Genomic DNA, 26141 nt, shown 5'->3' with positions numbered 1-26141 from the left:
CTGTCGTTGTACTTAAGATGGGTTCCTAGGATAGGGGGTAGATCCTGTCGAGCTGTCCGGACTTCTGCAGGAACGTCTGTGTCCACTTGAGGGCTTGGAAGGCAGTGTGGATGTTGAGTCTGGTCAGGGATGCTTTGAAGTTGGTGCGATGGGAGTGGAATCTTGGGCAGTGCAGCAGGAAATGTTCTGCTGTGCCAGGCTGTGTGGGGCACCATGGGCAGTGTGGGTCCTGGACTATGTGCAGTCCAAGGAGACTAAATGCATACATAGTCTCCTTGGTTCAGTCTGTGCAGGTGGGCGTTGAGGCGTGTGTGTCCAAAAGGTAAACCTTGCCACACTCACAGACATGAAAACTTCGCCAAGTGAATGCTCCTCGCTTCTTTTACACGTTTACGTTTTTTCAAAGGAACAAATTGACCTGAGCATCAGTATAAACTGTAGCTGAAATGCCAGAATTTTTACTCTTATCTACACTCCCACACGACCTCTGCGTGTAACGAAACACACGAGAAATTAATCCAGACAAGGAAAGGTTTGCCGGCGCCGGGGATCGAACCCGCGACCAGCGTAACGGGAGAGCCACTCCTTTACCAGTCGGCCAAAGAGGTACCCTTCTGGCTAAGTGGGTTATGGGAGGCTCGCCCATCAGGCAAGTCGTGTCACTACATAGCTATATAACAAATAACGTTCAATAAAACCTCCATACGTCTCTTGTTTAAATGTCATGCAACATCCGGTGAGCCCGTAGCCCGCCGCCCAGCACCAAAACAAACATGGCTCGGCGTGGTGCTGCGCGCGAGGCCCAGGACGAGGAGCCGCGGACACTGAGCTGCCTACAGCCTGAAATACTCCCCGTGCAAATAATGATTGACGTGCTGCAAGAGGTGAGTCACGGCAACACCGTCCTTGCGTCATCCTGTGCCGAACACTCGCTGGTCAGAGTGTTTAGGTCAGCACGTCCCTGTAGCCAACCTTACACTCAGTGACGTGCTGACCGAGGCACGGCACACCAGCGTCTAGTCTCTGGTAACAACCTACTCGAGGAGGGGAGCAGAGTCTTCAGGTAAGCTTCCCAAACTTAAGGCAAGCCACTCTTGTTTTTAGTAAAATAACGGAGTCAACTATGAGGGAGGTAATAACGGCCCACATGAAGAGGCATACCGTAACTCATTAGCAACAAACAGTATGGGTTCATCACAGGCAGATCAACAGTGCTCCAACTGATTCAGGTCCTGGACAAGTGGACTGAGGTGTATCTATATGCAGATGATACCAAGCTATTCAGGAGGATTGGTGGCACCGAGGACTGCGACAAGCTGCAGGAGGATATAGATCAACTACGCCACTGGTCTGAAAAATGGATGCTCAGTTTCCACCTGGAAAAGAGTAAACACATGAGAATGGGCAGGACAAATGCGGGGGACCAGGAGTACACCGTGTTTGATAGGATCACCACCACAAATGCTGAGAAAGATATTGGTGTGCTAATAGACAACAAGCTGACATTCTCTGACCATTTAGTCGAAAAGATTAACGAGGCCAACATAATTGTGGGACTAATCAGGAGAACATTTATACATCTGGACCCTGCCATCTTCAAGGCTTTGTACACTGCTCTGGTGAGGCCACATCTGGAGTATGCTGACCAGATCCTGGTGTCCTCACTTGATAAAGGACATAGGGGCCTTAGAGAATGCTCAGCATTGTGCTACCAAAATGGTACAGCAATTAAAAGACCTTCCCCATGAAGAACGATTGAAGAAGCTAGACCTGCCTACCCTGACTCACAGGAGCTCCAGGGGCAACCTGATTGAAGCGTACAATATTATAACACAGAAATACAATCAAGAATGCACAAGAGGGATTTTCAAGATGAGGGAGGATGAAATAACCAGAGGAAACACAAAGAAGATATTTAAGACAAGATTAAGACTCAACACCAGGAAGTATGCTTTTTCAAACAGGCTCGTCAACAACTGGAACGATTTGCCGAGGTGGGTGGTAAATGCCGAAACAGTATTAAAATTTCAGAGGTGGGTGCAGTACTGAAAAATCACCAGTGCGGTTGCGGTAGTGCAGTACTTTTTCCAGAGTAGTGCGGTTGCGGTAGTGCGGTCCCATTTTTTTTCTTTCCCAGTGCGGTACGCGGTGTGTGGTACTGCGGTAGCGGTAGTCAAAATAAAAAATACTTCAGTGCCTATCCTTGCTATCCAAACAAAGGAAACATGCTTAAAATAAAAAATGAAAAATCGGCCGGCACCACGGACGGGTCCGGGGTTGAAATGGCCAGCAACGCATGGATTAGAGAAGACTCGCAGTGTAGTAGTTTAGTCTGTCTATTTAGTATTTAATTTTGAACAATAACTGAAAAGTCAGAATGATTGAATCACTGATTCTGATGACTGATACCGATTGACTGATTGAGTCCGATTCACTGTAAAAAAAATAATAATAAATAAACATATCTGTGAGCATGACGTGCTGCAAATGTCGTCTTCAATAGTTTTTAAGGTACCGCAAAAAAGTACTGCAGGATTTTTTAGTGCAGTCCGTGGTAGTTCGGTATTTTCAGAAATTTTGCAGTAGTGCGGTACTTTGTTTGTGATGCAGTACTACCGCACATGCCCACCGCTTGCAAACCAAGGGTGGGGAGTACATTTCTTCGTACTCAAGTCCAAGTATGGTCCCACTTCGGTATCATGAATCCAAGTATAAACACAAGTACTCAGTTTTATGGCGGAACTGGAGTCCAAGTACGTGTTCTTATGTTCTGTACTCAAGTCCAAGTATACAAGTAATTTTTACTGATTTAGCCTTATGATCTTTCTGCTTTTCTGCTTTTTGACAAGTGACAAACTGCCAATCCCTCTTTGCCCTGGTCATCTGATATGACCTCAGTGTCACCTCATCTCAGGACCAAGGCCACCTGGCCTCTCCAAGCCCCAAGCTTAGGACACACCTATGTTAATCCCTTATACTGACCTCACCTCCACCCATGCAGGTCATCAAACACCACACCAGCCACATGTTTGTGTACTTAAGTATGAGTACAAGCACATGTACTTAGACCCAAGCCTGGTTTCTAAAGATATAAAAATGGCTTTTTACTTTTTTTTTTTTTTTTTTTTTTTTTTTTTTTTTGAGGAAAAGGACAATCTAGGGGTGCTTTTTAGGGGCCAGCAGATATTCATAGAAATTTAAAATTCACAGTGGGCCCTGTTACATAACCCCCGGGAATGTTAAGGGGCAACTGTAATGGAATGTTTTTTTAGTTACAAATGAATTTTCATCACAAAAAAATACTGAATACTGAATGTTAACAAGGAAGAAAAAAAAGTTAGAATGTTTATGTAGGAATAAGGATTAGGTTATTGAATTTTTTTTCGAGATTCATAAAATTTTAATAAGTTTATTCCATCTTTTCAGAGAGGAATGAAAGCAGCTGTGTTGCAGCAAGCAGACAGAGAAAAAATAATTCATTTGTTCTATAAATACATCACCCCAAAATATCAGCGTGACTGCCGAGACAATCGCCGTGGAAGATTAATGAAAAAAATACGAGAAAGGAAAGCAATCAGGCTGAAAGATGATGACTGGAAAACGTAAGTTTGAAATGTTGTGAACAAAGTAGATATTGATAAAGGACTAAGAAAGAGTAAGAAGCCTGAGGTAAGGAATCATCTAGTGCAGTAACAAGTAAATAGACTACATAATTATAGCCTCTACTATACCACTCCTGAAGGGAGGTTCAAGAAACATACTTTTAAATGCATACATACATATTTACAATAATTATTGTGCATACTCAAAAAACACTAATGAGACAATTACATGAATAATTAATTTCCAAAACAAATGTGTCTCTTGTTTAATATATCTTTCTCCCAAATTAATGCAGCTTCCAAGTCCAATTTTTTCTCCATTCTTCATGCGGTTTGCAGTAAACATCCTATACTTTACCTCTATATTTCCTTCACATAAGGTAGAGAGTTAGGGTAGGTTAGAGCCCTAACCATATACACATAAAGTAGACGCTAAAATGTCAATCACATAGATATAAAGGGTAATAGTTGCTCTTCCTATGGATTTAGTCGGAAAAAAAAAACTGATGAACGAGCTTAAGGAGGATGGGTCAGTCAAGTTGCATGCATCAAAAAGGAAGAGCCTTGGCTTCTAATTTTCTCTGTAATTTAAACTGCACATAAAAGTATTTACTCTTCTTTCAGGCTTGTGACAGAATCTAAAAGCAAAACATCCCTTGGCCTGTCTACAAAACTTGTCGCAAATAATGGTGGTGAGAGGTTGAAGCCGCCTCCTTCATGCATCAACACGGAGAAGAAAGTAATCAAGCTTGGGGCTACAGCAAAGGCGTCAGCAGGTGATTTAGATTTTGTCATCATTAAGAGGAAGAACTGTGAAAACAATGATGAAGAAACCAGTACAAAGAAACAGAAGCTGTTTGATGATGAGAGGAAAATTGAACCTGAAAAGAATTCAGAGAAACATGAAATTGATGACCATGAAAGCATAACTGGACATGAGGTAAGTATGTGCAGTTCTTCATTAATTATTATTTTTAAATGGTTATCAATATACAATGTGGAAAGTATTCTTTTTCATTATGCTCAATAATTCTTATGCATCTTCAAAATCTACCTCTACTTCTTCGATATTCTAGAGTTAAAAATAGTATGGTTTGTTCCTAGAGCAAGGGAATCATTCTAAAAGTCAGTAGTATGACAGTTGTTTGTAGCTTAATGTTTGATCAGTACATACATTGTTTTCTTCAGTAATAGTTACTTATTAATATATTTATCAATATGCCATTCTGACAAATTGCAGTGTAGAAATACTCTGCAAACATGTCATAATCTTCCAAATTTTGTAAGAGCAAACATTGTCAAATGTGCTGTGCATAGTAAGTGGACACTGAGACTGTACTGTACAGCCGTCAGCCTTTCTGATAAGACGATGGGTTGGAGTTCAATGCTGTTGACGTCACTGTCTTCACTAACACCACTTTTGAAGCTTGAAAAAGTCACTTTCAGTTCTCTCCCAATTGCACTCGCACTGAGAACTCTTTTGGGAGCAAGAGGAGGTTTATGAGGTCTCGAGGACACTGGCTGTGGACACTCAGGCTCGGGATCAGACATGGAAGATAAAAAAAACTCCTGCCATTGTTACAGTCACAGAAACACTGAGAATGGTACGGAGAAGTTGTGTGGCAGCCTAGGAGTCATGCTGACCCATAAAACCTCACACAAACTTCAAAATTACGGCGGAAAAAGGCAGACCGAAAAAAAAAATCAAACAAAATTTATACCCTCAGCGTATACCACGCAGGGGTAACTTTCTGGCATTTTTTTAAGTGAAAAAGGTGCGCATTATACGATACTTACACCCTCTGACTCCTGGACTCCCAGACAGGTGCTTCCCCCTATTAGTACGGAAAATCAAGGATCATGTGTACTTGGATTTCTGATAACCACATCTTACTAGGTTGTCAGTGGCAGGTATGGTCTTCCAGGAATATCCTTGCTATGACAGCATACCCCAATCAACCAATCAATTAGTGCTCCTGTCTTGGAACAGGGGCACTTGCTGATTACTTGCCCGGGCAGCAGTAACTTGACCCTTTTGAGCAGGGTGTATATGGCAGCCTCACTCTCCTCTGTATGTTCAGATAGTAGCCACCAAAGTTATTTTAATGTAAGGCCTTCTCACATAACATAGGAGCTGAAATACGGAGGTATACAAAAGATGTAAGACGGGGAGGGACAGGAGGGCCCAGCACATCCTCCTCCTGCCACTAAGTCTCAAGTGACACTGAACTACAAATCATTCATCACTTCAATGAGTTGCCAAAGTATGATAATAACTCCCAGTGTACTGTATTTGAATGGAACCCTGATTTTTGAAAGATGGCTATTGGAGCATCAGAGGGGGGCTCATTATGTTACTTTCCATGACTACTGTACATTTCACCTGTCCCCCCCTTATTTGGGGCTTCACTCCTTGCAGATTTTCACATTGATGGATTTTCCCAAAAAATGCAAAGGAATTTTTGTGGAGCTATTCACGCCATAACTGTACTTTATGTAAACTTCTTACTGATATGTAGTCATTGAAAGTTCACTTAACTGTTGGGTCCTCACCATGAAGTCTCTGGCATTTTCTTTTTCAAATTCATGTGTTTATGCATATCATACCATGCAAATTATTTACCAATGAATGCTTCTTTCTATAAAAATCAGGTAACACAATTATGAAACTATGAACACTTGATCATAACTGCAAACAGCTGTTCAGCTGATAAACATAAACAAACAGTCCCCATTGGTGGTAAGGGTTGGGCAGGTACCAGTACCAGTACTGGTAATATCAGTACCAGCTGTACAACACAGTAACAGTACCAAATTGCTCAGTAACAGTAGTGTGGGTACTGTCAGTGCAGGAGTCAGTATTCGTGATACTGACAGGTCATCATAAATGCTTATATAGGAATGTGTGATGATCTATCAGTGCCCACCAGTGCTGGCACTGACCAGTCTGGTACCATTGGCATGTCATATGCCAGCCAGTACTGTTAGTACCAGTGGCAGTGCCAATATGTACCTGCCCCGCCTGTGTGTTTGTGTTCATTAAATCAGCTTTTACACTGGAATTGACAGTAAAACATAAAAAAAGTGTTATAAGTGATAAGTGCTGCAAACTACCTGTGCAGGGTCACCTAGAAGTTAAGATAACTTGAAATAAGGGAATGTTTCCTGAGCCTGAAAGATCTGTTTTCTTTTCAGGAGCCAATGGAAAATAAAAAGAAGCCTAAGCTGGACCGGAAGCCAATCAGTTGGCCCTAGCATGTTATAGTACTCAAAATCTGGCAATATTTTAAGATAGATTTAAGGTGTATGATGGACATAGATTCTTTTATGAAGCTTTTATGATTACTAATGTGCAAGTCAAGCTTTTATACTTTTAGCAATAGATCTGTTCTGTTGATGGCTTTTAGGGAGGTTTTTACTTACATTGGAAATTTTTTTTTTTTTTTTTATTTTTTTATTATTATTATTATTATTTTTTATCTATGCAAATATGCCTCTGTAGAGCAGTGGTTAGTGTGTCTAACTACAAATCAGCAGGCCCAGGTTCAAATCCCGGGTAGTCATCGTACAGCTCACCCAGCTGTTCATCCTTCTTATTGGGCTGGTTGATAAATGGGTACCTGGGTAAACCTGGGGAAGGTAAGCTGTGGTAATGTGCATGCCACTATGGCACTGTATTCCAGGGTAATAGGTTCTTCCCACCACAGGCTCAAGGGCCAATGCAACAGAGATAAGCACCAAGGCCACACACAGCTATAGCATTATGCCCCCAACTTTACCTTACCTATATAAATGTGGTGCTCAGTGACAAGGTTTTTCAAAGCAAATATAGAGCCAGAAGGCAATCAGTGTTTTCCAACTATTAATAACCTTTTCTTACGTCTTTTTTTTAGATTAAATCCTGAATTTGTTTTAAAATAATGAAGTATCACTGTGTACTTTCTAATACTTATAATGATAAATAATTATTCTTTTAAATTGTAATGAATTAAATGTTGGACAAAAAGGAAGCAGAGCACATTGGCCCATTTGTCACTTATGAATCTGGTTGCATTCTGCTCTACTTCAATGTTGCTTTGAAATAATTGATATTTATATCCATACTGTTTACAAAGAATCCACAAGATGTTAATCCCTCACCCATAACCCAGAAATGTTGCTGTAAAAACGGAGCTTTGACAACTTTACCAAGTTTATTATGCCATGCTGTGTCATTCTCTTCCTGCCATCCATGAGTGGTCCAGGCTGTTGCTGTTGCAGGCAGGTGGGGTGACAGGTGAAAGGAATGAAGATGCTGGTTAACTCTTGCATAAGGGATTTGGATAGCATAGGGATGAGCTTCAGTAGAGAGTCGTATGCAGTGGAGTCATGGGAGGGGTGAAGGCATGCAGTTATTAGGTTCAGAAGAGCACTCAGCATGAAAATTGTAGTAAAAGATAAAAAGAGAGGCAACATTGCAGTGGAGTTTGAGAGGTAGAAGACTGTTTCCATTTAAGATTCAGAATCAAGGATAGGCCAGGAATGTTTATTGTAGAAGAAGGTGACAGCTGAGAGTTATCGAAGAATAGGAGATAGGTGTTTGGAAGATTGTGTTGAGTTGACAGGTGTTTTTGAGTTTTGAGGCATTGAGGGAAGCAATGTTCCCTCTGCCCCATTCAGAAATAATAGCGAGGTCTGAAGTCAAGTGTTCTGTGACATGCAGCTTTGAGTCCTGTAGGGGGGCTTCTCTTAAAAGAAACTGAGTAATGCAGAGCAGAGTCATCAGCATAGGAGTGGATAGAAGAGTTTGTGATGGAAAGATCATTAATGAACAACATAAAGAGCATTAGAGATAGAATAGAGCCCTGTGGAACACCACTGTTAATAGGTTTAGGGGAGGAGCACTGACTGTCCACCACAGCAGAAATAGATCAGCCTGAAAGGAAACTGAAGATAAAAGCAGAGAGAGAGAGAGAATCCGTAGGAGGGTAGTTTAGAAAGCAAAGATTTGTGGTAGACTTTGTCAAAGGCTTTTGAGATGTCTAAGAGATGCAACATTGCTGCAGAATTTAAGAGGTAGGAGACCGTCAGTGAGAGGAGGGGAGTTGATGAGACAAAGAACCTTTGACTCCACTCTGTCCAAAAGGGCTGTGTGTGTGGAGGCCCCCCACACTTGAGATGCATACTCCATACCAGGGCAGACAAGGTCCCTGTACATTGACAGCACCTGTTTGGGGGAAAAGAACTGGTGTAAACAATACAGAACCCCCAACCTCGAGGAAGCTGATTTAGTAAGAGATGTGAAGTTTCCAGTTAAGATTTTGAGTTAAGGATAGACCAAGGATGTTTAGTGTAGAAGAAGGTGACAGCTGATTGTTGTCAAAGACTAAGGGATAGGTGTTTGAAAGATTGTGTCGAGTTGATAGGTGGAGAAGTTGAGTTCTTGAGGCATTGAAGGATATCAGGTTCCTGCTACCCCAATCAGAAATGATAGCAAGGTCCAAGGTTAAACGTTCTGCAGCCTCCAGTCTAGAGTCTTGTAATTCCTGTTGGGAGGATCTTCTGTTGAAAGAAGTTGTATAATGCAGAGTAGAGTCATCAGCATACGAGTGGATAGGACAGTTTGTTGTGGACAGATCTTTGATGAATAACAGAAAGAGAGTGGGAAAGAGGACAGAGCCCTGCGGGACACCACTGCTGATAGGTTTAGGGGAAGAAGAGTGACCATCTACCACAGCAAAGATAGAATGGCTGGAAAGGAAACTGGAGATGAAGGTACAGAGAGAGGGATAGAAACCATAAGAGATAAGATTAGGAACCAAAGATTTGTGCCAGACTCCATTCAAAGGCTTTTGATATGTCAATGACAACAGAAAAGATTTCAACGAATCGGCTAAGAGAGGATGACCAGTCAGTTAAGAAAGTGAGAAGATCACCAATAGAACGTCCCTTGCAGAACCCATATTGGTGATCAAATAGAAGGTCAGAAGTGGATAGATGCTAAGGAATCGTCCAGTTAAGGATTGATTCAAAAGCTATAAAGAGATAAGAAAGTAAAGCTATAGGGCGGTAGTTTGAGGGATTGGAACGGTCACCCTTCTTAGGCACAGGCTGTATGTAGGCGTAATTCCAGCAGGAAGGAAAGGTAGATGTTGACAGGCAGAGACGAAAGAGTTTGACCAGGCAGGGTGTCAGCACGGAAGCACAGTTTTTAAGGACAATAGGAGGCACTCCATCAGGCCCATTAGCCCTCTGTAATTGAGGCCAGAGAGGGCATAGATAACATCCTTCTTAAGAATCTTAATAACAGGCATAGTGGAGTCAGAGGGGGAATGAGTAGGAGGAATAGTATGCCCAGAATCGTCCAGATTGGAGTTTTTACAGAAAGTTTGACCGAAGAGTTCAGCTTTAGAAACAGATGTGACGGCAGTGCTGCCGTCAGAATTAACCCCTAAAGGACAAGTGACCCACAGGCAGAAATTTTGGTGGGTTTCATAAAAGGACGAGTGTCCCGCGTTCGGATGCTTCCATTTTCTTTTCTATCCCCTGTTTTACCGTGACCTTCACTTTTGTTCATCTGAAATACAGAAGCCCCCCGCCGTTCACGGGTATTTGGTTCCGCTAGATTCCCATGATCCACGAATCCGCGATCAACGGGAGTATGATCAAATAGGGAAAATAGGGCTTCATTCTTCCATCTCGATCGAATAAAAAAAATGGATTTTTAAGGCATTTCTAAGCATTGTTATATGGTTTAACATACGCATAAATCACAAATTTAAAATATGGACTGTAATAATATAACACTCACTCTGTGGTTGGTTGTGGTGAGTGTGAGTGCGTAGGCAGTGGTGGTTGGCGGGCGAGTGTTGTCAACATGAGAGGCGGCGGTGAGGTGGGTTTCCAGTCCCGACCTGACGAGCACACATTTGAGCTGGGGTGCATTTGAGAGAGCGACTCGGGCCGCCCGGACCGCCCCGAGTGCTCTCAAATGCGTGACGCTGCAGCCCAGGAAGATCAGCGGACACCATTTTGCTGCCAGAACAGCTAGTAAACGTAGTCAGGAAGATCACTGAACACCTCATATATTGTCCCGTTTAGTAACAATACTGAATTCACTTAATAGATCAATCTCTGGCATTAATTCAAGGTTGCAATTTGTCCAGGTAAAGCCAGTTACAGTGTACAGTTTGACAGCGATTTGAAATAAAGAGAATCATTTGTGTGATTTTTGTTTTTTACACATCTGAATTAGACTTTATGTATTTCCTTTACCATACAACTTCCTGCATGCAATAAAAATCTGTTAATCCAAATAGCAGCAGACACTCTTCTGGATCAGCAGATTTTTCTGACTTTCATATGGCACCATAAATCATCAATGCATATACGTATACAGTTTTAGTAACATCAAACATAATGGGTGGTTTGTTAACTTAGCCAAAATGTGTAAGACTTTTTTCTGATGTTTTAATAACGGTTAACAATAACAGATAGGTAGAATAGATACCCTATTTCTATAATAATGTTTGGATTCTCAGTGAAAGGATTTCTTTACTTGAAGGAAGTGTTTAGGTGAATCTTGGATAGTGTTTGTTTGCCACTACCTTGATGACATAGTTGTCAAACTTGCATCTTGATTATTTATATTGTATGTTGGTGTCCCCACTGTGCCCTCTCATGCCAGGCTTACACACATTCATCAACACATCAAACACCCATCAGAGCCAACCCTTACGGCTGCTGGATTATAGAGGCGAAAGTATTACACAACATCACTCACAACACTGAACTACAGAGCATGAGAATTTCTGAGGTACAGGTGACCTGGCCGTACTAGTTCACCAAGCCTTGTTTTACTGACAATGCATCACGTGATGTCTGTGTCTTCAGGGTGACCTGGCTGCAGTAGTTCACTAAGCCTTGTTTTACTGACAATGCATCACATGACGTCTGTGTCTTCTGGGTGACCTGGCTGCAGTAGTTCACTAAGCCTTATTTTACTGACAATGGATCACATGACGTCTGTGTCCTCTGATACAAATGTAAGCACAGTTTTGAGAGGTAATTTGATATTTCACTACATAATCTGCATACTATGACTAGTCCTGCAGTTTGGCCATTATACAATGTACGTTTCTTGGTACCACTCAATGGTGTGATTGCATATTATGGGTCAGGAATCACAGACAATGCTTAATGCAGTGTTATTGTCTCTTACAATTGATGTTGGCCAAGTCACCCCCTAGCTCTTAAGTACTTTTGCTCTATGATTTAAAGTGGTGTGTGTGCTCTTTTGTGATAGTTTTGTCACTATAACCACTAGTTTTGAGGGTTGGCATTAAAGGGTTTTATGATACATTGCTGGCAGTGGGCGAGCCAGGCAGAGGGGCCAGAATAAGGATGGGGCAAGGTGTAATCTCCGGAAGCTGCCATGCACAAGCCTTAGGGCAACCATTGTAACAAACACCCCATTGATTCCATTAGGTGAATTCTTTATTTTTAATGTTGATTTCATTAGCATTCTTATTATTTAAGCAAAAAGGTAGTGAAAGAAGGGTTTCAAATGGGGAAAATGGGTGGCAGTCCTGGATTTAGGCACCAATTAGCTCTTTTCTTGGCATCTCAAGGCGAGATTTATGTAAAAAAGAAGACTTACAGAGATCACATTTCTATGTTGTTTATAAAGCTGACTGGTTTGACACAAAAATATAAAGGATTGACATCCTTTCATCAATTTTTAAACGTGCATATTTGTTATTTTCAATTTATCAGTTCCTCCCATTCAGACTTCAAATTATTAATATTTTTTGTATTAATTTATTTTCATTTTTCCTTACACCAGAACTTGGACAGTTGTATTTTCTATCATTATCTCCTGACTTTAAAAATTAGGATTTTTAGGAATTTCAGACCACTGGAATTCATGTCAACCTACTTTTACTATAGTAAACTAGCTGTCTCTCACATCCTTGTGACTTTTCACTTGCAGAAAGTAACAAACTAGGCAGAGAATTAAAGGTTTCTAAATCATTTTAAAAATATATTTTTCAGTTCTGTTGCATTTTTTAAGATATGGTCCTAGGATCTTTTTCATTAATATATATCTGTATAGTTATAATGACATCCTAAATTACAGTTGTTGTAACTGATTTAAAGGAAAGTATTTATTTCAAGATAACAGCAAACAGATCACCTCTGATCTCAGCTTTTTTTTTTATGAGCTACAAAAAAATCAGTGTGCATATTTCTTTCAACAAGTGATGCTTCATCAGGTGTGTGTGTATCTTAGTTTTTTTGACAAGATAATCAGTTGAGTTAGGACTCCAAAAAGGAAAGAAAAAAACACAAGTAATACCCTCATACAATAAGGACAAATTAAAATATTATTCACTAACATTGTCAAAAATAAAGCTTCATATTTTAGAGAAAATTGCTCCTTGGTTAAAAAATGCAATATCATCACACACTTTTGCAGCTAATGGCTATAGATCAATCACAGGGAAGACATACAAGACTGGCTAGCTGATCTATCAGTGTATCATGCAGTTTGTGTATGGCTTAGGGTATTCTTTGTCACAAAACTGGCTTATACGTTCATTTTGTATTTATTAAAATAAATTGTTTTAGTTCTTACATCAAAGTAGATATTTTCTTCTAAATGAGAATGAATTAATACATATTGATACATGGATGTAAGTTATTCCTAGAATAGAATTAGTCCCAAAAATAAGACAAAACAGAGGTTGACTGTTTCCAGTTTCTTACGACTGATTAAACATTTTTGTGTTCAGTATGATATGAAGAGATATGATCATTTTTTTATGTTTTAGACACATGAGGATTGTTGAAAATAAGAGGAACCAATTGACCGTAATGTTACACTGAATTACAATTTTTGGTGTGTAGTAGTAACTTCAGAGTTTGGAGCCTTTGCCAATGTTGAACTAAAGTTAAAATAAAGCTTTACAATGTAAGTACATTTCATTAAACTCTTAATATATTATTGCTGTAACAACGCATTTTCATTATGCATAAATGTTGGTGACATTATACCATACATTTTGGAGGAATTGTACAATGCTGAATACATGACAGTATACATGACATTTTCTCACTTGCATATCAAAAAAGTATCTATATCTTCATGACCATTCCTGTTGAGAAAGGAATGCACTGAACAAGAAATTAAGTAGAAAAGAATTGTATTTCTGCAATTGAAATAATAGAAATTTAAAGATACGTTGTATATTTAATATCTTTAATGGCATCCTTGTAACTTATACTTTTATTACATTCAGATAATGGTGACCTTAGTTGATGTTATATAATTTGTAAGATATTTTGCAACACCCAATATCTTTGAATCTTAAACAGCAGGGTGGGGAGTTGTATTGGCAGGGGCATGGATAGGGTGTATTATTTCATGGCTGCTGCGACCAACTCGGTTTGGGTGTCAACTTGTTTTTACAGTCTGGTGAACATAGTGTGTATCTCAATCTGTTTCACTGCACATAAAGCATGAAGTCACATGGAAAATATCAGAAGAATATAATGAAACATACATTCATATATCAACAATAACAATGAATGTCTGCATATTGGCACCTAGAATGTATGGTCTTAATCTCCTTTAATTAAGTATGTACTGCACTTTGATGACAACCATGAGCTCAGGAAACAAATATAACAGTACATATTATAAATAGCATTGTTCCTCCTGATTACAATAAAAAATATCTTCATGAAAGCACCAAACAGAATACTAGCACAAATGAACGCCTGAACCTTGACCACCAGCTCGCTTCACAGAGGATAAAAAAGAAGCATAGGTTGCTGTGCCTGTTACTGCTCCGGGATCAGCTGGATTTTTGCGTGTGGTTATAACATTGAATCTTCTTCCTGCTATCTCGGGACCAGTCACCTCGACCTCTACTATGTGCCAATCTTTTGACCTGTTAGGGCATAGGAAGATACTTAAAAACATACCAAAATTATATGAAGAAAATCATCATTATCAGTTTCCTTATTTTCTATGGTCATGGAGGGAGAAAAGTAAAGAACAGGTTAAAACACTGTAAATATTTTGAAATGACATGTGTTTTGAGTTCATTTATAATTTGTTTTCAAGTTCTCATAAATCATTTTCATTAACTGTATAAAAGTTTAAAGGCAGCATGTATTTTGTCACCAATGTGTAGCAATACATTTTAAAAGTTTTAAATCAAAGGGGATGTCATAGTTTTATGAGTGCAGCTAGTGTCACCCCTGTTGAGTCTTCTTGTCTTCTATAAATGTTTTGTTCAACTATGATTGATGTTTCAGTAAAGGGTTGCCTATGAGAGCTGCTGCAGAAATGTTGAGGAAGCTGTTGTGTGGGATGCCATTTTTGTAAGGCTCAGATAATCCACTGTCCCATTTGACCAATCCCCCCCCCCATAGAAATTTTGTGTGGGACATTATTTATGTTGAGCTCAGCTAATCCATTGTTCACATTCCCCATTTGGCTCAACCCCCCCCCTGCATGGAGTTGTGCACCTAATAACAACTGAATGCAGCCCAGAAGTTGACCCTGCACATTGAATTATTTCTGTAAGACACAATCCTGAGTAGAGGTTAAGGGGGCACCTACAAAGCTCATAGCAAATTGATGAATCCTGCTGGGTGATTGTATAGGAAAGGTGCCTGCATGGAGGTTTGCTCAAAGAAACACCCAGGCACAATGCTGTAGGGTGGTTTAGGCAATGTGTCCCCAGTGTTTGATTGTCTTGCATTAAATTGACATAATACTGTAATTGTTCTATAACTATTTTACTTACGAAGGGTCAGCAATGAGGCAGCCTTTCACTCCGTCAAAGCCAAGGTTGTGAGCTGCCATTGCTGCAGCAGCCATCGTGTTGACATTGTTTGGAGCTAAAGGGCACAGGCCTCGCACTGAACCTTCATACAGGATGACTTTTTCCTCTCCAGACACCTGTGCATTCTTATTTTGTAATTCTCCAGATAATTTAAAGCAGCTCGGATGTTTGATCATAGTGACTTTGAGAGCCTGAGGATAAAGAAATCATAAGTATTAAAATAACTGAACAAAACTTGCATCTGCTGATGTGACTGAGGCCTACGTAGTCTCTCCTAGACAGCTGGATAAACATTAAACATCATGATAAAAATTCAACAACAGACCTTTAATGTTCCTTGATCAGCCATTTTCATGATGTCCTCAGCTCCCCAAAAAGCTCCAGCTGGTACATACAAGCCATGTGTTGTGGCAGCAGCTCTCAGTGAGTTTTCAACTTCTTGAGAAGCAAGTGCTGTAGGTGATCCAATCATATAATCTGCCACCTCCAAGAACATTTGTCCAAACTGTAAAGTGTTTACATTTCACTTAATTTGTAAATTTTAGGATAGATAATTTTTAGTTTGAACATGGAACAAGTTTCAAGTCTTCAATACAATAGACAAATACATTATGTTTTGCTCTCCAGTAGTTTCCTGTTATGCATCACAAAGTTGCACATCATCATCATCATCATTTCATCGAAGCCTGCTCCTAGGAGCTCCCATCAGGGGATGTCCACAGCAGAAGAGCTTCCAACTCTCTCTATCCAGACACTCCCTCCTTGCCTGCTCAAAGTTTATCAAAGATCTTTCCCCCCTCTCCCTAACGTACTCTTGCACCCTATCCCTCCATTTCACTGGAGGTCGTCCTCTAGCATTCCCTCCCTCTATCTCACTCACATACACCCTTCTGGTCATCTTACTCTCCTCCATTAGCTCTATGTGGCCAAACCACTTTAAAGTCTGTCGCTTCACTTCTTCCACCATTCCACACTTCTTCCCTTCACCCCTGTGACACATTCCAAAACGCTCGTACACACTTTCATTACTCATTCCATCCAGTCTACTCACACCACAAGCACTCCTCAAATAACTCATTTCCACTGCCTGCACTCTAGACCTCTGACTTTCATTCCAGGCCCACATTTCACTTGCATATGTGAGGGTTGGTACTATTATTGTATTTCTCAAATCCCTCTTTACCTCCATGCTCACACTTCTGCCATTCATGATTCGTCCCAAAGACCCTACCACCCTTCTTCCTTGCAATGCCCTTTCTCTTGTCTCTCCCTCCGTACCACCATGCTTACACATAACTGATCCAAGGTACTTAAACTCATTGACCTCCTCCATTTCTTCACCATTCACAAAGTTCCACATTTATCATCATATGTATGTATGTCTTTGCCTTGCCTTGAAGCTCCCTCCATATTTTCTGATGGACAGCTGATAATGACAATAATCACAAAAAGATAATCCAACTGACTGTTTAAACTCCTGGAAAAAAAACAGGTCATAGTGATATTCTATTTACAGACACAAGTCGTTTGAGAGAAAAGCTAAAGTGCTGATGCTACACCATCCACCTGAAGCTTCTAGACAACTTTTATATCTCTAGTCTGTAAGGTAACCAACTGTTATGTGACACCTTGATAGAATGAAACCAAAGGTCTCCCAGGTGGTGACACTGCAATGCCAGGTGAAGCACCTCCTGGACACCAATAGCCTCCTGACACTATGGAAGGCCCAAGTTAGATCTATCATGGATCGTGTGTCCCTAATCTGGACATCAAGTATACATGCTGTAACTTCAAGCTGAACAATGTATGAAGTTTTGCAAATTATCACATCAGTGACTTTCCAGAAGCAGCCTTACCAGAAGCAACGCCAGCAAATGGAGGGAGGCCTAGCTTCATTGGACACTCTAGAATACCATATGGACATTAATATCAGTAATGTAAAAGCTGGTCAACTTTTAAATGACATTAAATTTGCGAGGTGGCATAACCAATGGTGAAAAAAATAATCTTTCAGCCACCAAAGAAGAAATGCCATTAATTATGTGATTTCATAATTTTTACTATACAGTAAACCCTTACCATAAATTGGGCCTTATCTGAAATAACTGGAAATCCAAAATATCTGAATTGAAAAAAAGTGTATATCCAAGCCAGGATGTCCCAGAGTTGACCAGCAATTCTGATTATCTTTTGCATAAAAGATTAAGGCACTATAGGGGGACCTGGAGTAGAGCAGGGCCATATTAACATAATTTTTTGGCAGCTCTGGAGTACTGTCTTGTACAACAGGGTGGCAAGGGTCAGGTGGCGGCGGTTGTAAGGAAAGCACGGGACAGAAAACTATAGGGCATGCCATGCATGTTTGGAAAGCAAGTTTTGAATCAATAAGTTATGAGTTGCATGAGGTGCACACAAATCAAAGCTTTTTTTTTCAATTTGAAAATTAATTCAACTTTTCCCAGTGTATATACAGTCAAAAAATAAAATCAACCAACGAGTGGCCTCGCTCCTCCTACCCTACACCAATAAGGATTCAGGAGGAACGTGAGAGACAGGCAGCCTTTGTTTTGAGGTGACGCAGTCTGGAATCACACCAAATTCCTATCTATACACCAGACCTTCAACTGATTTACAACATCCATCCCAATGTTGTCCAGACACACACCTTATATTCTGGATTTTGGTCCAATGACAGAGATATGTCTTGAGCCCTGAAAGAGTCTGATTTTTCCAATATCCAAAACAGAGGTCCAATTTATAGAGAGGGTTTACTGTATGAATGAACAGTTGCAGTTAGCTCTTACCTCTTTGGAGATGATGGGATGAGCCACCTCAACAATTAAATCAGGGGAATAATTTTTGCAGTTTTCTAAGTTATGGCAAATGTACCTGAAAAGAGGAAATCATATAAAAACATAAAATGGAAGGAGAAAATGGTTATTCAATTGGAGAGATTGATTGCATATGTGATGAAGTTTTTATACCAAGTCAATGCTAATTTGTAATGGGCAGAACATTTTTTTTCTCTAGCATGACTTTCACTGCCCTTAATCTATAAGCTACCTTAAGTTCTGGTTACATATTACTTCAGGACTGTTTCTTTCCACCGACAGCCACAAGCAGACCCACAAAGTAACCATACTTCATTCTGGGATGACTGACAGCTGCAAATATGACTATACTCCGGGATGCATTCATTTTCTTTAGTGGTGAATATGCAAAGCAGTGTACATTGTTTTGTCATTTAATTCATGCACCTTACTGTGACCCAGAATGTAGACCAATTTAACATATGATGACCTACTTGTCCTCCAGGTCATCTTCTACCAAGGATGCAGTGCGGTTCCAAACAAAGGCCAGCTCCAGGTCAGGGCTCTCTTGAATCTTTTGAGTCAAGTACTTTCCTGGTGGAGGTAATGTGACTTTCATAATATGTACATGTGCTCTTATAGGCAACCCAAGTGCAATGGTGGTAGGGAATTAGGTTGTGTAGATTTGTGATCACAGAGTAACTAATGTAAAATCTGAGCAAGTCTTAAGGAAAACAGTCTGAAATAGTAATGTTCTGCAATCACCAAATGAGTTTACCATTGTGCTTTTGGTTCACCTGAATTTATCGTCAGAGATAAGGGAGAAACTATTTGACAAACATTCTCATGGAGCATACCTAAATGTCCATATCCAACAATACCAATTCTTTTTGGAGCCATTTTCTTGAATTGTGAAGCCTGTAACAGAGAAAAAATAGTTAATTGCTTGGTGAAGCTTTTGAAAGAACATTGAAAAAAAACATAAAAAAAAATATCTTACCAATAATCCATTTATCACACATGACGTAAGGAATGCTGCATTTGATGAATTTCTGAGATAATGAAATTGACAAGGGAAGAAAAGGTGGTGATGTCATGGATGAAAATATAAAAATGTGAATGTTGGAGGTATAAGGCTAATGTATGGGGTGTGGATGGAGGAAACTAATACAGTATGTCATAGACTACATGAGGAGAGGAATAGGTTTTTAAGAAGCATGTTTTTTCCCTATATGATCAATTTGCATTTATGGAATGAGACAAATAGGAGAAAATCATTAAATAACTGGAGAATTGATTGTATGTGTAAATGAGAGATTTCATAAAACAGGAATTTTAAGGAGAAGGTTTAGTTGTTTGTCTGCTGTCATAGAAATATACTACATAGACCCAAATTGACATTGCTAAGTGTATGAAGCTAAGGGACTAGAAGGGAATTGAGATTGAGGAACTACATAAATTAAATTTGGGATAGAAGTGCGCAAGTAAGACTGGTTAAAAGGTGAAGAAACCAGGAATGAGAAAGAGGTAAGGGTTAATATGAAGTAAATTATATAAATTCACTATATGGTAGGATTGCTAGGTTGGGTAAAGCTGAACCTACAAAGAGTAAAGAAGTTAAGTCCTTGGGAAGAGTTGATAAGAAATTAAAGTCATGACAAGATTCTGAGGGTTTCAGAGATGTAGGAAGGGGGATGGGATTTAGCTTTATTTTACTGTATTTATCTAATGTTATAAGGATACTAATATACTGTAGAAGCTGTAGAGTTGCATGAGTTGGCACTTTGTGTCAAAATGTCCACTCAGTACTAAGAGGGGACATAGAATCTTTCTTGGTCGTCTTATGATCAGAGCCCCTGATGGAAAGAGTAACAATATTGGTGACACTGTATGCATATAAGGCTACAGGGTGCAGTTTTGTGCCAACATGCACTGTCACCAGTGTTGACCTCAGGTGTCTCGTGGATCATTTTTCTTATTTATGAATTTGGCATGAGTGCTTTTTAATACAGAAATGCCTTCCTGCACAGCCTTTAACAGTAGTAACAGACCTGAGGAGGAATATAAAATATTCCCAGCAGACCCACAGAAAATAGAATTAGGCTAACAAAGTCACCCGTCGGGTGGAAACCACTTTGATAGTCATGTTAATGCCAGCAGCAATGGTATTGGTGGACCCCAGTAGCCCTTCCCTTCCATGAAGCACCTTTGTCTTCCATCTATGTGTGTTTATTGAGTTTACTTTTGTCCTGGTGCAGAGTTTAAGTAGTTATTATGTATAAAACGAGATCATTAATAAGTGGGAAAATATATATTAGGTTTTCAAACGCTTTTTATCACAATCAAACGAGTTCCCATATGTAGGCTAATTCCCCGCAAGTCGCGACTTCTCAAGTTCTCATCTCGCGGTCTTTTTCATGGTATTCATAAGAACATAAGAACATAGGGAAACTGCAAGAGGCCGGGTGGCCTACACAGGGCAGCTCCAGAATCCCCCCCACTACTCACGATGGGTGAGGTGTAGTTACATGGGTTACAGGTAGAGGCTTGATCCTCGTTATACCGGTGGTACTAGGCACGCATCCAGTACCCCGTCACCTTACTGCACCCACACCTCACTGCCACCTGTCGTCCTCGTCCATGTAGCTATCCAGTCTACTCTTAAAACAAGCTATCGTCCCTGCACTAACTATGTGATTGCTGAGTCTATTCCATTCCCCCACCACCTTATTACTAAACCAATGCTTGCCTATACCTCTCCTAAATCTATACTTTTCTAATTTAAATCCATTACTGTGAGTTCTATCCTGCTGGCTAATTCTCAGTTCTTTACTTATATCGCCTTTGTTGTAACCCTTGACCCATTTGAATACTTCTTTCAGATCTCCCCGCACTCTTCATCTCTCTAGTGAATGTAAGTTTAGATGTTTCAGCCTATTTTGATATGGGAGGTTCCTCAGCCCCTGAATCATCTTGGTCATCCTCCTCTGAACTGATTCTAGCAAGTTGATGTCCATTCTGTGGTGCAGGCACCAAAACTGAACAGCATAATCTAAGTGTGGCCTAACTAACGCTAAATAGAGTCTGAGGATGACCTCTGCACTCCTGTTGGTTACCGTCCTGTTAATAAAGCCTAATACCCTGTTAGCCCTATTCCTCGCATTAATACATTGCTTCCTTAGTTTTAGGTCAGAGTTCACTAACACTCCCAAATCCCTTTCACACTCAGACCTGCCTATCGCAGTGGAGTCTAAACTATATCCGTGTAATGGGTTGCGTGTTCCTACACTAAGTACGCTACACTTGGTGATGTTAAAATTCATCTGCCATTTCTCTGACCAAGCTAACAGTTTGTTGAGATCCTCTTGCAGTGCTCTAGCATCCTCCCCTGTCCTAATAGTGCATCCTATTATGGTGTCATCTGCAAATTTACCTATGTCACTTGTTATCCCATTGTCCATGTCATTGATGTAGATAATGAATAGAAGCGGGCCTAAAACTGAACCTTGAGGAACCCCACTGGTAACATTACCCCATTCGGATTTTTTACCGTTAATGGTAACCCTCTGTTTCCTGTCGCTAATCCACGCCTTAATCCAATCAAATACATTCCCTCTTATCCCATGAGACTTTGTTTAACAGTCTCTGGTGAGGTACCTTATTGAAGGCCTTACTAAAATCAAGATAAACCGCATCATAGCTCTCATCATTGTCAGCTGCCTCGTATACTCTATTGTAAAAGGATATAAGATTAGTGAGGCACGACTTTCCTTTAGTAAACCCATGCTGGAGTCGTGAATTAAATTATGTCTGTCTATATGGTCCCTAATACTATCAGCTATTATTGACTCAATCATTTTACCTATAACTGACGTCAAACTAATCGGCCTATAGTTCTCCATAGAAGATTTGTCTCTATTCTTAAATATTGGAATAACGTATGCCTGCCTCCATGAAACAGGCACCACCCCTGTGTCTAGTGACTTCCTAAATACTTCTGTTTACTGCCCACTTATTTCAGTTTCACATTCCTTTATTACCCTGGGGAAAAGTTCATCTGGCCCTGGCGCCTTAGTGACTTTAAGTCTATCTATCTGTCTAATCACGAGCTCCCTACTTATGTTGATGTCGGTTAATTCTTCTACCTCTTCTCCCCTGTAGATCTGTTCTCCCTGAGGTATATCATCTAATCTTTCTTTGGTAAATACAGTTAAGAAATATCTATTTAACGCCTCGCTCATTTCCTCATCACTATCAATCAGTGATTCTCCTGACTTAAGCGGCCCTATCTTATCCCTAACCTTGGTCTTATAAAGCTGAATGGTTTTAAAAAGCTGAAATGCGCGAAATGCAGTGCACCTCGGTATAGATTTAGAAAACTGGTTTGAAAGACGATATTAAATCACGAGTTCAAAGAGTTGGAAATGGATGATGCATTACCCTAAAATACCAAAAAGGTTCCCTATTTACCAAAAAGTGGAAGCCCTGGAATTATTGCGCCATGTGGCTCAACTCGTGTTGTGTCTGCCCACAACGGACAAGAACAAACCTGTATGAATTTTTTAGTGGATTTAAAGTTAGCGGAGGAGGATCAATTTAGCGGAAGCTAAGTAGTCCTACGCCACATTCCAACTGGTGGTGACGTAAAGCTTATAGTGGAATGACTAACACCAAGGAAAGACACACACACTAAAAAAAAAAATAATAATAAAATCATTTAACCACCCAAACCTCACTGGCCGCTGACTCTCAGCTGGTTAGGGAAAAGTGTGCATGTCTGACACAAGTGTGCTCAGATTAATGGGATGGCTGGTATGAGAGAGAGAGAGAGAGAGTGTGTGTGTGTGTGTGTGTGTGTAATTCACCACGACTTGATCACGAGCTGGATCCGTCATCGCCAGCAAGTATAGCCTACCCTCCCGATTAGATCTAGGCTCATTAATTAGTCGATCTCTGGGCACTGCCGGGGCCATACCACACCACACACCACACTCCCTTTGCTAAAAGCCAAGGGGAAACACTAACCACTCCTTAACTGTCAGCGGAAAAAAAACCTGCCTGCTCGATCGAACCTCCTCCTGCCAGACCGTAGAGCCTGGCATCGCAGAGCTTTAACCACAGAGCTACGGAGCTCTGTGTGTGTGTGTGTGTGTGTGTGTGTGTGTGTGTGTGTGAAAAGCGTAGCGACAGGTGGGACAAATCAATCAATCAATGGGAGCATACTCCGGGGATGCGCGTCGCCTCGCCCACCCTACGACGCCAATTTTGAGCACCAGTACGCTCGCGTCATGTCAGTATGACGCGGCCCCCACGTGCTGTTGGCCCCGCATCTTTCAGTCACATTGGAGCCTCGACAGCGGAAGAGGAAGGAGCTCTCTCTCCTCCTCACTGGACCAATGGCACGCTCTCGCTCTCGAAAGCGCCTGAACCTCTCCCCGCCCGAGGGAGAGAATGAGGGCTGGACTCTTGTCGACAAGCGTCGTCGACGAGCCCCGACTCCACCCCTGGCCCCGGACTTCCGCCTGTACAAGATCCTGAACCACGAAGGAACCAGCACCTTCCACGCTGTTCGACGACTGGAGAGGGAGCACCCCGACCTCCGGGTCCGGGTGCAAGAGAAAGCCGGGGATGCGATTTACATCAAACCCCTGGACGAGGAAGCTGCTTTCTCTCTCGCTCGCCTGAGCAGAGAGACCACTTTTGGCATCTCCCTAGGAGAGGCCGAGGGTAGGTCGAAGGGTATCGTTACGCAGTATCCTCCTGGCCAGTCCCTCCGACCGATCCTGGAGGACCCGCGCGTCACCTTCGCAAGGAGGTGTACATACAACGCGGGTCACTGTCGCAGGGAGCCCATGCAGCAGGTCGAGGTGACGTTCCGGGGATTTCTCCCTGCGTCTCTTGACCTAGGCGTCTGGGGTGTTTTCTCCGTCAGGAGGTTCACCCCGGAGCCCCTGCGGTGCTTCAGTTGCCAGGTCTTCTCCCATGTGCAGAAGTACTGCTGCACCTTAAGTCTGGGGGTCCCTCCGGGCAAGTCTCCATACAGGCCCCTTTCCCTTCCTAAGTAGCCTATAGTTGTACCTCCTGTCAGGATTTATCTACTTGCTAAAGTCACAAACTCTGTGGGCGCCCCCTTGGCCTCCTCCACTCGGGATTTTCTCTTACAGAGACAACCTGATGAGCTGGGTCGTCCTCTGCATGGGTAACATGCCAAATGCCCGTATATACCTATCCGGAGTTGGCGTTGACGGACTGTGCATGTAATAGACCTCGAATCAGTCTCACGGAGCACCCGCCGGTTTGACACAAAGTCATTCCAGCGATATATCCCATGATTCTGCGTAGACACTTAAGTGTTTATGCCTTTGGTAATAATTATTACCAAAGGCATCAATCCGCCTACACAGGTATCGACAGTTAACGCCATATATAGCCTACTCGATCGTGCTGAGCGAGTCCATAACACCGTGGGCCGAGCCAATCCGCCGTAGGACTTCCTGGCGAGACTCAACATTGTTCTAAAGTTCTGAACCACGCTATCAAATTAAGGTATATATGTGAAATTTTCCGTGATCTCAATTGATTGAATTTAATGTCCTCACCAAACGCATGAACAGACGGACAGACAGACAAAAATGGCGTGAACAAAATCTTGTGTTGTCGCTAAATTTATACCTACTATATCTACGACAGCCTTTATGATAGTGTCAATCTTTATCTCTGTAAGCGAAATTCGCCTGCGCCACCGTTGGGCTAGGATCGTCGAAGAGACCTCAGTATATAAGCCTACCGGGGCTTTATATGTATAGGCAGCACCTAAAAAAAAAAAAGAAGGCAAAGAAGACCTGAAAAAAACCCTGTGTTGTTGTTGTTGTTGTTGTTCTAAATACAGTCCTTGGGTTTCTCCTTCACTTACAATGCCTATTTTACGTAAAGAAAACGAAAAGTAACAGGCTAGACAAAAACAAATTATATATAGGTCGCGAAAAGTAAATTATAATTGAAATTGCAAACCAAACCTCATCTAAGCAATTAAGTTAAATGAGACTACTGAAACGAGGCGTGGTGATGACTTGTAACAAAAGAAACGACAGTAAAAGCCATGCAGTGCCAACCCTGTACGATAGGCAGTTTGGATCGATCCTAAAATTAACAGGTGCAATATATGTAGGTTCGGCGTCCTGCTCTCCTCATATATTTGTCATTTTCATTTCAATCATGTCTCATTTTTACTGTGAAGTCCCAGCAGTATCCATATATCGGCTAACAAGCTCCAGCTCTCTCCAGGAGGGCCGCTTACTGGCTGGCGATCACGAGTCCAGCACGCGATCAGGCCATGGTGATAAATTTCACTCTTAAAATCACACACGTGCACAACAGAGGAAGCGAATTAATGATTGATAGTTTATAGTTGCAAGTAAAACAACAAAGGAGAAGGGAGGAGCATGCCATCCCAACCCCCAGGCAGTACATAGTGTGATTATACAACTAATGACATGTGTAAGTAGCACCAGGAAACTAAAAAGATACAATGGTAGGGGACAAGTGTTAAAAAAAATAAAGGCCTTGATTTAGTGTTCAGGCCTTGTACTGTGCAGGCAATTCAGACAAACTACCTTTAATTTAAGACCTACAGAAACCATTCAGACTCTTCATAAAGCAGTCCGGAGAAGGAATGTGCTATTTGCATGTTTTCTGACGGCAGTATAATAACCTTCCCTTCTTACCTCGACTGAAGAGGGATAATTATGATCAAGGATGAAAGGACGGCCTGCTGGAGGGAGGGGGGGTGGCAACAATCAAGAGGAGAGAGCAGCAGTGGTGTCGGTGAGCAGAGGAATGTAAACTTCATAGGATGGGAGGGTGTTGGGTTGGGAGGGATGCCCTTAGGGGTG

General features: G+C 41.2%; 2 protein-coding genes across 6 annotated transcripts; one reads left to right on the top strand and one right to left on the bottom strand.

The window, feature by feature from the left end:
* The first annotated feature begins 724 nt into the window (after positions 1-724).
* LOC126980675 (uncharacterized) lies at positions 725-7033 on the top strand. 2 transcript variants are annotated; one of them, XR_007733455.1, is made up of 5 exons: positions 725-884; positions 3427-3602; positions 4227-4542; positions 5734-5866; positions 6798-7033. XR_007733455.1 is itself a non-coding variant. In XM_050830803.1 (4 exons), exons 1-4 carry the CDS (start codon positions 774-776, stop codon positions 6855-6857), a joined length of 663 nt encoding a protein of 220 aa, XP_050686760.1. In that variant the 5' UTR covers positions 725-773; the 3' UTR covers positions 6858-7033. The 2 variants fall into 2 exon arrangements, 1 of the variants encoding a protein (XP_050686760.1); XM_050830803.1 differs by lacking the exon at positions 5734-5866.
* Positions 7031-26141, bottom strand: LOC126980674 (aspartate dehydrogenase domain-containing protein-like). 4 transcript variants are annotated; one of them, XR_007733454.1, is made up of 8 exons: positions 25974-26141; positions 19107-19167; positions 18744-18843; positions 18244-18328; positions 15765-15944; positions 15401-15630; positions 11553-14536; positions 7031-11480 (listed from the first exon to the last, which is right to left on the bottom strand). XR_007733454.1 is itself a non-coding variant. In XM_050830800.1 (7 exons), exons 2-7 carry the CDS (start codon positions 19147-19149, stop codon positions 14347-14349), a joined length of 828 nt encoding a protein of 275 aa, XP_050686757.1. In that variant the 5' UTR covers positions 19150-19167; positions 25974-26141; the 3' UTR covers positions 7031-14346. The 4 variants fall into 4 exon arrangements, 3 of the variants coding, with proteins under 3 accessions (XP_050686757.1, XP_050686759.1, XP_050686758.1); XM_050830800.1 differs by having other exon boundaries at positions 7031-14536; XM_050830802.1 differs by lacking the exon at positions 25974-26141 and adding an exon at positions 23275-23295 and having other exon boundaries at positions 7031-14536.

This window comes from Eriocheir sinensis, chromosome 45 (assembly GCF_024679095.1).
Source record: "Eriocheir sinensis breed Jianghai 21 chromosome 45, ASM2467909v1, whole genome shotgun sequence".
Classification (NCBI taxonomy): Eukaryota; Metazoa; Arthropoda; class Malacostraca; order Decapoda; family Varunidae; genus Eriocheir; species Eriocheir sinensis.
The sequence above is the reverse complement of the archived record's forward strand: the minus strand, read 5'-3'. Positions and strand labels throughout refer to the sequence as shown.